Below are 15,166 nucleotides of genomic sequence, written 5' to 3'. Positions count from 1 at the left end.
GCAAGATTTTGAGATAAAATCATTCACACACAACCTGTAACATGTATGAGTGAAAAACATGGTCCCCTTCCTTTCATCCATGCTAAATACATAAGATTATCAGCTTAGATGTTTTATCTTGAAAAGCTTCAGCTGGTTCTAAGGGTACATCTAATTTCAAAAATCTCCAGGACTCAGAACATGAAGATACATTGCCATGGAAACAAATGTTGTATCAAAGTTGAGTAGGATCAAAAAGCTTTGCTCATAACCAGGACAAAAGTTGCATTAAAATATGGAGGAAATGATGGATGTTTTAAGAGCAAGCATTAAGACGAAGGACCTTTGTAAGGCCACTTCCATGGAGTTGCAGTGTTTAGTATCAAGAACTGGATCTTGTAAATTGTGTCTCAATCCCTGCCCTCAGTCAGAGACAGCATTTTTCTCTACCATTAAAAAGCATGTGTTTTTTAAAGATCTTCCATACCACATTTTATTACATTCTTACATCATAAAGCCACCTTGCTTATAGCAATATTGAGCAGCCATAAAAATCACATGCTTGTAAACAACCTTCCATACATTCGGAAGAAGTAGAGTGAGATTTGCACTCCTCTGCATCTAAGTGGAGACCTGTTCATCTTGCCAGTGGGCCACAGCACAAGAGACCACTGTGGTATTGGGAAGACCAAGGGACTTCCCGGATGGGCTGCCATTCCTCTTGGCATATTCAGGGTCACTTGTGTGATAGGGGGCTGGGAGCACTTTGATCAGCCCTACTCCATAGGAACCCTATGCACCACATCTTTGATGACTGATCACTAATTTCAAACTTGTAGCTAAGCCTGGATACAGGGGGACAACTGTTAAGCACAAGGTTGGGCTGAGGACTAGAGAGAGGGCTGGAAGGAGGGACAGGACACAGTGTTTGCTTACGCTAGGCCGGACTCTGGTATGGATTATGGAATGGGATTTGTCTTGTCTGGCCTGGCCTACCTCAAGATGTGCATCCTGAGCACAAGCCTGCGCCTGCAGAAGGACACAGGGCTGCTTCCTCAGGTGACCCCCAGTGGACTCACTCATGGCCTGCATCACCAGTAATTTATTCTGCTTTTATTTCACTTTTACATTGAATACGCATATGTAATTTGCACTTTGGAACCAGCAAGGACCCTTCTGCAGGTGCCTATGAAGCCAGGCACTCTCAGATGTGTAATTAAGTGTGTAATTGATGTACAAGGATAAGATATCTCAGTGCATAGCATAAAAAAGGGAAGGAGGATTTGGGGTATGTGGTGCTGCTGTCAGAGTAAAAAAGAACCCCAGACCGGACTCTCCAGATGTTTGCCAAAGTCCTGTACCTTTTTTCCTCCCATGTCGAAGTTTGCAGGGGATTAAACCGAGCATTTTCTGTTCCGTGGGATTCGCCCCGCTGGCAGCTCTGCATTCATTTCAGAGCCGGCACAAAGGTTTGCGGCCAAGCGCCCCGCCGCCCACACCCCAATGCCAGCCCTCATCCCCGGCTCCGCACAGGACTCCGCAAGTGCCGCCGGCTGCCCGCCCACTCTGGCCTCCCGCCGCCTCGCTCTCCCCGCTCTTCACCGCTGCCTGGCTTCGCCACGGGGAACCTTTTGTATCCTGTAGTTTAAAGGCACATCACGCAGAAAGATTAACAAAAGTTTATTAGTCATGAAGTATTAAAATTGCGACAAGTGAAAGGCTTCAATGCAAAGTTCAAGCAAGCAAACTATCCCCAAACTTGTGACAAAGGACTCTGTGTATCCCCATAGAAGGAAGTCCCGTCTTTGTTTTTTCTTGTTTTTTCTTTTTTTTTCTTTTTTTTCTTTTTTTTTGCCTGCGGTTCAAGACACATCTCATATCTCACACGCCACATCAAAATCCATAATTCTTCATATCACATACTGAAAATGATATTATTTATCCATTCACATTAACTTGATATAAACCTGTCCGGAAAAGTCAAGTAATATGTTTTATATTAGCTCAAACATTTATTAAGAAACCGAAAATGCAATAAATAAGCACAGACAATAAGTTAAAACATATCACGAATCGACCAGTATGTAACAAGAATGCTTTATCTACACAAAACATCCTATTTCACATCGTTTGTTTATTCCTCCAGCGGCCCTGCCCTGCGGCACATGCAGGTGGGCGGGCCGTGGAGTCGGGCCGCGTCGGGCCGGGCCGGGCCGGGCCAGGGCCCCAGCGGCGCCTCCGCCGGCGACAGCGGAAGATGCAGGAGGGACAATAGCAGCAGAAACGTAAATAAATGCGTTAAAAAAGGTAGGGCTTATCGGCAACTCAACTGTCACGAAATCAAAGATCCGAAAAAGGGAGTGCTCTTGCTTATTTTTAGTTTTTACCTCCCCCGTGTGTTTTATAAAAAAGAAACTTTTTTGTTGTTGTTGTTCTCTCCCCCCATGGCTTTCGCTCTCTTTCACTTATAAATGCTTTATCAAAACATTTGATTCTCTCTGGGGTCTCCGTACCTCTCCACCGACCAACCCGGCCGCCCTCCGACGGCACTCTCGCAGCGGAGAGGGCCGGCGACGGGTGGCTGCTCTTAAATAAGCGATACAAATTTGGAAAACAAAACCAAAATGCCTTTTTGTTTGTGGTGGTTCTGTTTTGTTTTGTTTTTTTCTGTTGGGTTTGCTTTTTCTTGGGGGTTGTTTTTTTGTTGTTTTTTTTTTTTTTTTGCAAACCCAGCCAGGGCTTCGGCGGGAGTGCCGAGTGGTGGTGGGGAAGGGAAGCTGGGCCAGACTCGGGGAGACCCCGAGCCCCTCCACCGCAGGGGAGAGGCGGGTGCCGAGCGGGCCAGGCCGCCTGGAGCGGAGGGGATGCGCGGGATAGCGCGGGGATTCCTCGGGGTCAGAGGGACTGAGGGAAGCGAGGGCGGGAGTTCTCGGCCCACAAACCAGTCCCTTCGCGTCTGATTTCAGATCCTGAGTCGACTTCCTGGTAAGTCAGGTAAGGGAAGGCGGGGAGCCGGGGAAAGGCAGGGGCATGGGGCAAGGCGGCGGCGGCGGCGGCGTTGGCGCGGGACGAGGCGGCAGCTATTAGGTGAAGCTCATGGAGACTGTGTGCTCTAGTGCTTTGCGGCGAAGGGAAGCGATGCTGGTTCCCCGCCACACGTCGCTGCTGTCAGGGGAGCTGCAGAGCTGGGGCGAGCCCGTCACGTTACTGGGGCCAGGCAGAGAGGCGGGCACCATGCCGGGGAAGGCAGGCTGGTAGAGATGCGACTGCAGCCCGGCGCCGTTGGAGCCCGCAAGGCTGTTGGAGAGGCCCATGGAATTGGGCGGCGGCCCGGCTGCCAGGCTACACTGCGAGAGAGACTGTGCCATGGCCTGCTGCCGGCCCAGCGCCGGCGGCAGTGGCAGCTGCGATACTCCCGGCATGGCGGCGGCGGCCCAGCGAGTATCGTTGGCGTGGAAGGAGCAGAGGCTATCGCCCATGGCGGCGGCGGCGGCCGCGGCGGCCGAAGGGAACTGCGGCAGTCCCGGCGTCGGCAACAACGTTCCCGGAGCGCGGAAGACGTTGGTGGTCTTCTTGCGCTTCTTCCACTTGGCCCGACGATTCTGGAACCAGACCTGCGGGCGGTGGGGAGCGACATATACCGTTAGCACGGGACTCCTGGCCCGACCTCCACCTCGTCCCCCGGTCTCTTCCCCCAGCCGTTGCCCCAACGGCCGCTCTTCACAGCCACAGCCCCACCCGCGTCCCCGTCACGTGTTAACAAAACCGCTGGAACTTCTTGTAGAAGAACCGATCCGTCCCGGGACTGAGCCGCCTGCGGCTTCCCTGCTTCGGGGAGCGGCTCCAAGAGGGGAGCTTGGCCTCACCGCTAACAATCCCAGTAACAGAAGCAAAACAAAAGTGGCAAGCCCGTGTCTCCCGGCCTTGCTTGGAAACGCTTTCGAGCTGCCTCCAGCCTAGACACGGGCCGTACCCACCGCCGGGTGCTACCCAGTCCAAGGACGGAGCCATGCTGCCCGCATTTGGGTTCTTAAAAAAAAAAAAAACGGGGGGTATCTTTAGGTAAGCTGCTGCTCGTGGTGCGGCCACGGTCGAGTAGTTTGGTCTCGCTGCATCGCTGCGAAAGCACCCGAGTTGTTAAGGGAGGAAAAAAGGGGTCCACTCGGAATCCGGAGGAGCCGCAGTGCTTGGGCTTGCGGGATAGAGTCCATGGATTCGTGCTGCACAGCCAGAATGAAAAGGGCGGGCGCCCATTACCGGGAATGAGCCGCCGTTAAGGAGCTAAATATTATATGAATAATCAAAAAAATCGCGTTCAATTTTGTTTTAGGGTTAATAGTTAAATTGCGGCTACAAAATCTTTTTATGTTTCATGGTTTACTGGTAGTGTAAAGAATCTCCATCAGGTCTGATCGCCTCAGCTCATAGCTACGCTGCATATGCTTTTAAAATGTGAGTGTTTCCAGTTGAAAACTAGTGCATAACAGATTAAAACGCAGGGAAAACCTAGGGGAGATTTTGAAAAGGCACACATGACAACTCTAGAAATACATTAACCAGAAATGTTTGCCGACTTTGGATAGCTTTTAAAATGCAACTAGCCCCTGAAAATTACTAATACAACAGTGAGAATCTAATGGAGGTTGGAATCTAAAAATCTACCTTGATGGTGTCTGCTGTTACAGTAATGCAGACATACTGTAAATGTATTTTAAAATATATAACCCATTTAATTCTCTAGCTATAAATGGGTTAGAGAGAAGGGGAGACAATATGACTTTTTTGTTTCTTTTTTTTTTTTTAAGAGCTGAAGCTTTATGAAGATCTCATTGGAATCCAGCAGATGATTAATGTGAAGATTTGGTAGGAAATCTGGAGAGCTGTATTAAAGCTTAGATCTCAGGTTCATTTCGATCAGCCAGCCGTGAACTCTGAGCCGAATTCATTACACTTTAATAGTGCTGGGAGAGGAAGAAAATGCAATTTCTCATTCCATTAGAAAACTAGAAAATACTCTCAGCTTGTCCCCTATTAAGATGTGGCAGGTGACGGGACCATTGTGGGGGACACGGTCAATGGAATTACAGCACGTTATTTTTGTTCATATAAAATATTGAAAGGCAAGCCTGACTGTGCTGAAGTTATTTCACTGATTTGGTTTTTATGTAAATAAAATATTGAAAGTTAATTAATCCGTGCTAGAGACTAATGATTATGCTTATTATATTGCATTTGATCGCATAATTTGCATGATTCTCGCATTGCTGCTTAATAAGCCATTCCAGGTTATAAATAATTCTGAAATTGGTTTCTAATAATGGCATGCTATAAAAAGAATGGTTTTATTACAGCAGCCTGAAAAGCAGAGCAATATCAGATGTGGAATTGGACTCCTGTTTAAGCATCAGCCACTTTAATAATTATTTAAATGTATCATATACATTAAAAACAGATCTAAAATGAGGAAAGTAGTGATTTATCCTAGCATCTAAAACACTTAAAAACATATACAGCCACTATAAATTAACTATTTGGAGGATTTCTTGAATCAGTGTGGAGCCCACATACTGCAAGGAATGTGTAGGCAATCTGTTAACTATAAAGAATACTGTGAAGTACTCATTTAAGAACATAAACCAATTACTATTTAATTTAAATTTGGTCAAGGAGCAGTGATACATTGGATTGTGAAGTAAATACATTAAATTATTTTGCCTTAGATTACATAATGTTAATCATTTTGAAGTGTTAATTAAGAAGGTTATGTTGATCTGATTACTTTTTAAACTACAGAACATTATTGTAAAAAATATTTAAATTGCCACTCTATTAAACTGTTTTTATCAGCAGTTTCAAGCTATTAGAATTGGTTTAAGATTATGCTGAGGCCATTAAAACACTTTGTCTTTCTTTCTACAAATTTCTGTGATGTGCTGTTAGAAAATAACTATTTCCATTTTATATTTTATATTTTACTTAATTTACCATACTCCTAATATTGAAATTGGTATCATTAACCTTTGGGAAACCCAATAAAGTTTAATAGACCTCGTTTTCTTTTTTCATAGAGTCAGTTGTCCAATTATATTTTATTTGTGAATCTAATTTCTTTTTTAATTTAAACTAATTATAGTCTTGTGTAGGCTAAGTCGAATTGTTTTACTTTTTTAAAAGCAGACATGTGTATTCCGTCATATTTGGGAATGGAGTCAGTTTCCATTCATAAAGACGTTCATTTAGAGATTTCTTTTGATGTGTCTGTATTTAGCTGAGAAGCCTAGCCTTGCTGAGAGTGGTTTTGAACACTGGCTGTGGCAAAGTGCAGTAACATAGCCAGTGTGCTGTGCTGAGTGGAGATCCACGTCCTACAAGTGCTTCCATTGTGCAGGCTTTCTTTCCTCAGAAGGGATTCACCCAGAAAGTTGCTAAAATATCCTTCTGCTTACAAAAGCTGCATCTGAGCAGTCTAGTAGTTGGATCCATCTGGCACTTTTCCAAATTTCACTTACATTTATTTGCCTAAAGAGTTTTTTATGTGCCTGCATACATATATACATATATATGTATGTATATATATGTAAACACATGGGTGTGCTTATGCATGTATGTGTACTTGTAGTCACTCACTGCCTTTCCTTCCCCAGGCAGGCATTATAAAAGTCGATACAGGGAAACTCCGAGTCCAGATGCAAGTGCTTTTTACCGAAGTGCCTTTTTACAGCCTCTGTATCTTCCTTCACCCCTCATCCCGATCCTCATGGCAGCGGGCTCCCGAGGACGCCCCATCCCAGCAGCACCCTGGACAGCTGCCCCAGGGAGAGCCTGGCTGAGCAGGGGCAGCACCCAGGACAGCGGCCCCATGTCCCTCCGTCGTCGCCAAACCCGTCACCGGGGGATGTAGACCATTCCCCGCAGGCTCGGGCTCTACTCTTAAAGCTGAGCTATTGCGAGGGCTGAGACTCCCCGCTTCCGAGCTGTGCCTTCCCGGGCTCTTTCTTGCCCCGGGTTGGGCCGTGGAGTGGGAAAAGATACGTTCGCTCTCTGCTAGCAACCACCGAACTGTAGGCGGGTAGGAGACAAGGGGACACCCCTAGGGGACAGTATTGCGGAAAGGGGGGCGGAGGGTTTCGAGACTTCCTCACCAAACCTTTACATTTGGAGGTAGATTTCCTCCCCCACTGTCGGGCTGAGGTTTGAAGGCACCCACCCACCCTGTCCCGGCTTGCCTGGCCGCACCGCCGGTTGTCGGTGAACCCGAAGAAGAGGCCAGAGGGCGCGGCAGGGGCGGGCACTGCGCGAGGGCGGCGGCTCATACCTGCACTCGGGACTCAGTGAGGCCGATGCGCAAGGCCAGCTCTTCCCGCATAAAGATGTCCGGGTAGTGGGTCTTGGCGAAGCTCCTCTCGAGCTCGTTAAGCTGCGCCGGCGTGAAGCGGGTGCGGTGCCGCTTCTGCTTCTGCTGCCCCTGCTGCTGTCCAGCCTGGCTGGGGTTCTGGCCCCCCTGCTGGCCTTGCTGCTTGTCGGGGTCTTTGGAGCTGACGGCTAAGGAGCTGGGGTTGGATCCCACCGTGGTGATGTCCTCCCCGGGCAGCAGGGTGGTCCCTTCAACTGTGTCCGAATTGGGAGCCATGTCTCCTGGGTGTCCCCCCGGATCCGAGCCCCCTACGCCCAGCCGACACTTCACTGCCTCCCGGTGTCCCAGCAGCTCGGCTGCATCTTTCATCCCTGCGAAAGCAAAGGAGCCGCGGTCATTCCCCCGAAGCCGGGCATGTATACATCAGAGTCACTTTCCAGCGCACCGAACCGGTGAGAGGCATTCGCCCTTCGCTGCCTCTTTTGCCGCGTCCCCACCGCGGCTGGCCGCCAGCCCCAGAAACCGGTTCGGCTCCGCGGCGCTCAGACCCACTGGCCCGGTGCAACCCGGGCGAGATAGAGTAAACTTTACACTGAACAGATCCTTTTCCTGCTTAAATAACCAGCTCCCTGCCGGGCCTTCCCTTACGAGGCCAAGGGAAGGGAAGAGAAGGGGATGACAGCAAGTTTTGCTGGGTCCAGCTTGGTTTTTCCAGGGAGGCTGATAAAAGAAAGACTGTGAGAAAGAAAGGACACTCAATTCGCTCTGCTGCCGGGAGAGTTACCTCGCCGACAGATGTGCGGAGACTTCGGTCACCCTGGCCGATCTTTCTCCTCTCCTCCCTCCGCTCCTCTGAACAAACCCGTAAATAACCATGAACAGATAGATACAGATATTTCTATTTTTGTTAAAGGAGGAGAGAGGAAAGCGAGCATACGAGCAGGAACAGACCACCCAGAACTCCTCAGTAAATATCATCGAGCTCATCTGTCCTGAAATAATAATAAGCATCATAGTATAATATGTAGATATGTATACAAAAACAGGGAGAAAGAAATTAAATAATCCACAACTCGATGTAGATCTACATACTCTGTAAGTCTCTCTCTCTCTTTTTTTTTTTTTTATGTTAAATCAAATTAAACTTTAATACAGTACAATTACTTTTAAAGGAATTAGCCCATTTAGATCACATTAAGGTAAAATAAGGAACAAATTGTCAATTTCCTGCCCCGGCTTCCTCCCCGCTCGCCGCCGCTGCCAGAGCAGCCTCCGCGGAGCGGGGGGGGGGTGCTGATGGAAACTCACCGAGACGGGCGTCCAGGAGGTCGGCGTGAGACAGCATCGCGCACCGCTCCAGGGCGAAGGCTGTTCCCCCCCAAATTTTAGCGGCCTTAAGTTATTTAAAATAGATATAAGATATATATATAGATAGATATAGATCGCCTAAATGAAAGAAAATTCGGTGTGTGGTTAAAAAGGGGGTCTCTTGCATTATAATGTCCTTTAGAGAGACGGGGAGGTGCTTAACACTTCAATGAACCCGTGAGCAGCGCGGCGCGGGGACCAATCAGGAGGGCAGCCTGCAAATGTCAGCGCCCGGAGCGCCCCGCTCCGCCCGCCCGCCACCCGCCCGCCGCCACCCCGGCCTCCCGCCGCCCCGGCCCGACCCGCACCTCGCCGCCGCTCCCTTCTCCTGCTCCCCTCGCCCTCACCGCCCTGCTTCCACCTCTCCCCCTCTCTTGCAAATGCACATTTGCCACCCCCTCCTGCTCCGCGTCACCCCATGATTATTGTGTTTTCTTCTTTTTTTCTTTTCTTTTCTTTTTTCTTTTTAAATGCCTCCTCAAAGCACATCCACGGACCCGCGCAGGCTCTCAGGGGTGATTCGCAAGCCCAGCGCCCACTGGCGTGGGGGTTGTAAGCGAGTCAACACGGGCGGCTGAACGGTGCGGCTCTGGGGCAGACAACACTAGTCACTCTCGCCGGCCAACCCGGGGACCAGGGCTGGGGGAGGCGGCGGAGACCGCAGCCCGGCTCTCATCCATACGCTGTCACCGGGCCTCGAAGGCTGCAGGGCGTCGAGGAAAGAGAAACTTGCGCGAGTTTCCGAGGCGGCCCGAGCACCAGAGGCTCTCCCGGCCCCGTGGTTCTCCGCCGCCCTGTCCCAACCCCGCTCGGTGCAGCAGCCCACAGCGGAGCGAGAAAGGGAGTCCCGGCCGACTGAGGAGCGCTGCCTCCCTGGCCGGGGTCTCGAAGCCCATAAAACCCATGTTTTCGGGTAAAGTTTCCAATTTTGGCTAGCCTACAAACTCAATCTAAAGCAGTAAATAAAGTTAAACGCTTTTTATTTTCCTCTTGAATATGTTAAACTACTTGAACAATTTAAAGTGCTTTGCACAAGTGAAGCGAACCATTTCTAATGTTCTGATTTTTCAAAGCCAGCCAACAACAAAGTTTAGATTAGTAATATATTTCTAACCAGAGTAATTTTCAAGATCATTAGGCATTTATGTAATTAGTGCCAAATCTATAAGCTTTTATTACGATTATTAGAGTAAAATCAGTATAAATTTGTACTAATTTACTACTGTTTAGACTTGGCTGTCAAGCCAAGAGGTTCTTATTGTAAATGATAACTGAGGAAATTAAGTGCAAAATTCTGTACCATTTCTGATCCGCTCCTAAACAATCCGTTTCAATTGTATTTGTAGCAGAACATAATGCCCTTTTAAAGTTATTTGACTTGTATTTTTATTTGCAAAACAAGAAAAATATCCTCTACTCGGGCACGATGAAAAGTGATATTTACTACTTCCAATTTGATTAACATTGATTTTTAATTCAAAAGTGATGTAATTAAGATTATTCATTTAGTGCAAATAAAGCTTCCACCAAAACGGGAGCCCAGTGAAGTTTGTGTTAAATAATACAGTGCAAATTGTTTGGTTTTGTTGTTTTGGGGTTTTTTGTTGTTGCTTTCCCCCCCCCCTCTCCGGCCCGCCATCCAATTGACTTACACAAAACATTGTAAATGCTGCATGCGAACAGATGCAAGAGTAGTTTTGTTTGCAGCTCAGATGTGGAGGGGTTTCGGCAGCGACAGAACAAGGAGACAAAGGAACCGGCCGACCGATCTCTAGGGCAGTTTTGCTGCATTTTTATTCCCCCCTCCCCACACTCCTCCCTGCTCAGGCTACATTGATTCGCTTCCGAAACATTGGGCTGTTGCAATGAACCTGGGTGCTCGGGAACGGCCGCTAAGAGTAGGGATAAAGACTCGGAGCGGGGCCACAATTTAGCTGGAGAAAGATGGAGGTGGGGTGGGAGTTTCGGGATTTTTTTTTTCTTCCTCTTTTTTTAAAGGGTTGGACTGGGGAAGGCGGAGATGTCGCATCTGTTTTGCTTTTTTTCCTTTAAAGATTACTCTTTATGTGCAGCTCTAGGGCAGCAGAAGAAGCTTCGGCTGTGAAAATTCCGGACTGCCGGGACCTGCGGAGCGGAGCCCGCGGAGCCACCGGCGGGGAGCTGGGCCGTGACCGCAAGGTGCAGCGGGGCGCGCAGCCTTCCGCGGGTCCGGCCCGACCTGAGGCTAGGGTTAGGCGGGAGGTTAGAATTCGGCCTACTCGTTTGGGATTCAGCTTCAGCTGTAGCTGCTGGCAAAAATGTGCGGACGGCGCAGGTGCCTGCAGCCGGCTGCTGCCGAGCGTGCTACGGGGAAGGACGGGCACAGCACGCGCGTGCAGCTACTTCGCGCTGTTGTGTGTTTTAGGTCGATAAATAAATGTGTAATAGTTAATGTGCAGACACATCAGAGTAATAACAATGGGATGAAATCAAAGGATTATCAATCTCTGTTAGTAACTGCTGAATAACAATGTTGCGGTGTGATTGATAGCGCGCTTCATTTTATGACTTTTCTATTGCTCTTGATTTTTATAGCAGTATAAACAAACTAAATCATTTCTTCCAAGACTTCAGGGCGCAAGCGTTTTAAGAGAATGGGGGAAATCAAGGGAGGAATTCTGCGGGGGAGAAAAGAACGGACAGAACTGACACTTCAGCATGTCAGAGAGAAAATGATAATGGGGCATATGTAAAATGCCCTAATCACATTCCGATTCCGTGCACTCCTGTTTTGTCAAGTGCCCGAATCCACCTGGGCAGTGTCGGAGTTGTATTTACAAAGATTTTATTCCCCGTCATCTTTCCGCTTTCCCAATGTAGCCAGAAAACTGCCAGACAAGCCCATTCCCTGTTACAATTTACGGTATTCCCCACATGATCATAGGAACTGAGGTTCCTAACAAGGAAAGGCTTTAGCACAATGGCCCAAAATCTTCAGAGTGACACGAGTGTCTTCAGAAATCACTTCAGAGCAAAGTAAAAGGATTTTCTATGACGGATCCAGTGATTTTTCCTCAATAAATAGGTTTTAGATTGTTACACACACGTAGAACTGGAACAAAGGGAACTACCAGAAAATATATTGGTTGCTCGTAATAAAATTTATTTAGACAGTTTACTTCTCATAAAAAATAGAGATTGAATTCGTACAGGAGCGCCTGCCAAGGGGCTAGGCACTGGGAGATCATCTCGTCCCACAACTTCCTCTCCTTTTCTATACCATCCATGCCCTTCCCTTCCCGGTCGGCCTGATCCTGGGGTCCCGACCGGGGTCGGCTCGCGGTTACCTCTGCCTCCCGCCTTCTGGCCACGCTGACCGGTCCACCAGCGTAAGGGCCGCGGGAACGGGGTTTGCTGTGTTGGGGAGCGGTATCACCCTAATTCTCGAGTGCCATGACCCTAGGAAGAAAGGGCAGAGAACTTTCCACCCCCAGAACTCCTCCCCTCCCAATCCCTGCTAAACTCAAACCGTGATTGAATAAGGCTGTAATATAAATAAGTGTATTTAACCAATTGTGCTCTGATTTAGGAACAGAACCTTCTTTTATTAGAATAATTATATTTGGAGCTAGAAACACGGTAAAATAAGGTTAAACTGCTAAAGTCAGCAGGGCGGCTTGGCGTAAATGGCTGATAAGGTTTGTAATTTGATATTTTATTTATGTATTTATTGAGCATCCATCCAGTTAAGGAGACTGCCGTACGCAGAACACAGTAATTGCTTTTTTACACTTAGCAACGCTCCCGGCGTTTATCAAACGTAACTTTTGGTTGCCTGGCTTGTTCGCGCGGCATTTTTCCCCCCTTCTGTTTCCAGATATTAGTGCTGAAATATCGGATATTATTATTCACGTTCCCACTCTTCAGTGCTGCATTGTAACATTGTTCTCTTTAATGAGAAGCGCCTCCCCCAATAATTAACGACCTCACATTTCCCTATTTTCTTGCCTGATGAAAAGAATCAATTTTAATTCACTCTAAATTACAGCTATGCTTTTGAGTGTTACTTGCTTACAGAAACCAAATCAAGTAACTTAGGCTCCTGTTTACTTTTCCATATTGGCATATCCTAAACTCAAATGACAAATCAAACTGCATCCCTTCGTTAGGCGTAATCTGGAGTTAAGAAATGGAAAAACATAAACACGTGTTTTTATTTCAATCAACCCACTCGAAAATACTTCTTCAGAAACGAAGGACAAGACTGCTAGCAGCTACAACCCCAAATTTATTTATTCTAGTCAAAGCTAGATGTGACGATCATCGCTGCTTTACGACATTAGGTTGCATTTTGTAGCTGCAATAAATACACTTATTTGAAGGTAACTTTATGAAGTTTAAAAGGCATCCGAGGCGAGAGCGACCGCAGCTTCTCAGAACGGCGGCCGTCAGGTATGCCGAAAACAGCCTCCCCGAGGCGACAGGGAGAGCTCGGGTCTCTTGTCATCTCTGCCCAAACCCGGTTAAGGACAGCGTTTCACCATTTGTTTATTTATCTAAATATCTGCTCCAGGGTCCGGCCGAGCCAAAATCGTGCCTCCGGCTGTCTCCACGCCGGCAGGCTGCGGGGAAGCGCCTGGCAGCGGAGCGGCTGCTTTAGATTGAAAGGATGGCTTCTATCAATTAATTTTCATCAGAACTACGACAACCAGTCTTTTATGGGGAGAAAGCTATTTTAATACAAAGGTATGCCTGACACCCTCCCACCTGTCCAAGTGCAAAATCTTGACACACAAAAGTCACCTGCCCTCTCTCTCCAGCTTTGTATGCACGTATGTATGCATGCAGAGGCTTCTGGCATCACACTGAATTCATCAACTCAAAACCGCGGAGCCCAAGCGTAACGCACCGTGCCGCAGATTAAGCAGTCGGACAGGAATTACCGGGGCTGCCCCGAAGGCGAAAGGAACATCAGTATAGCACATTTTTCACATACATCTCTGTTTAGGGAAAGAGCACACTTCCAGGAAGATTCTTTCTACTGAGCTTTGAGAAATTTACTTAACACAAACCCGTAATTTTAAAATCCGAAATCCTCCCCTTCTGGCTGGATAAATAAGCTGTCAGGAGTACCAATGGAAGAATATATATTAGAGAATGACATGGATGGAGTATTTAACTTTCTCCCTTTTGAGGCCGTAGTTTTAATCTCTTCAATTACATAGGTGGTATATAGTAATAAGGAACATACATATTTTGTTTGTATGTGTTAAGTTGGCTGCTTTTCTGATTTCTATTTACTCAAGATAAATAATCATGTATCAGTTATTCAGTTAGGTGACAAGTCTAGTAATTGGAATAAAAAGAAAACATCTCATCCTTATCTCTTCCTATAACTAGATATAGCGCTAATAAGACTGCATCAATCTTATCTGGCAAATAAATAAAATAGACAAACAAACAAATTCGCCTCCAACAAGTTAATGTGGTGTATCTGAGTGGAAAGTAGATATTTTCACGCATTCTGGAGATGAGGAGTGACTTTTAATAAAATCACAAGAAAAACAAATGTAATTCTGTAAGCAATTTCAGAGCTCAGCCATCTCTCTAGCACGCCGTTACTTAGCATTCTCCAGCCGTGCTAACCTTTTCTTTTAAAAACCAGTTAGTTCCAGAAATATGACTGTCACTCAATCTAGGACCTTTCGATCCACCTTCCCTTATTATTTGGGGGGCAATTCTAGAGGTAATATGGCTTATTTTACAAGGATGATTTTTGTTGACTTTTTTCTTTCCCCTCCCTCCCTCTCCCCTTCCCTTCCCCTCTTGCCCGAGCGCGGCTAATTCGGGGCGTCTATATTCACTCAATTAGAGAAATCTAAAGAGAAAATCGATCTTCCATCTGCAGAAATGCCAGCTTAACAAATTAGATTCTTGTTTCGTGCAGGTGATTTGGTGACAGTCGGGGAATTAGAAGTAATAAGTTGTTGTGTTTGAGACCACCTCCCCGGCCCCGGCCCTCCGCCCTGCTCCCAGCAAGGCCCTGCCAGGGGATCGCCGCGCCCGCGCCTGCCTCGGCGCCTCCTCCTCCGGCCGGGCAGGAGAACAGCTACCACCACCGCATCTCCCGCTGTAATTAGTGCTGCTGCCCTCCATGTGGGCTCGATTAAACCGTGATTTAGCCGAAAGAAATATAATTATGGCTGCAAATAAAATAATCAGCATTGAAGAGCGATTTCCTTAATGAGATGGAGCGGTTGCACGTCACGGAGTAAAGGGGTCTCATTAAGAGGTGGTAATGAGGCTTGGGTGAATATTGGGAGTTTCACAAAACATCTAAACTGCTGCGAAAACCCAGCGCTGGGCTCCCGCTCCCGGCTGGGCTGCAGCCGCCGGCGCTGTCTGCGGAGGGCAGCGGCGCAGCGATCCGGAGACCCCCGGCTGACGGCAGCAGCGATTCCTGTCTTCCCGCCGCCGGCCCGGGGC

General features: G+C 47.6%; 1 protein-coding gene across 1 annotated transcript; it reads right to left on the bottom strand.

Moving 5' to 3' along the window:
* Positions 1–3,062: 3,062 nt before the first annotated feature.
* OTP (orthopedia homeobox) lies at positions 3,063–8,678 on the bottom strand. Its single transcript, XM_054398148.1, has 3 exons — positions 8,642–8,678; positions 7,295–7,704; positions 3,063–3,593 (listed from the first exon to the last, which is right to left on the bottom strand). The coding sequence occupies exons 1-3, from the start codon at positions 8,676–8,678 to the stop codon at positions 3,063–3,065; spliced, it is 978 nt and encodes a 325-aa protein (XP_054254123.1).
* Positions 8,679–15,166: the final 6,488 nt, after the last annotated feature.

The sequence above is a fragment of the Indicator indicator genome, chromosome Z (assembly GCF_027791375.1).
Source record: "Indicator indicator isolate 239-I01 chromosome Z, UM_Iind_1.1, whole genome shotgun sequence".
In the NCBI taxonomy this organism is placed as follows: domain Eukaryota; kingdom Metazoa; phylum Chordata; class Aves; order Piciformes; family Indicatoridae; genus Indicator; species Indicator indicator.
Note: the sequence above shows the minus strand (reverse complement) of the source record. Positions and strands in the feature narration are given on the sequence as shown.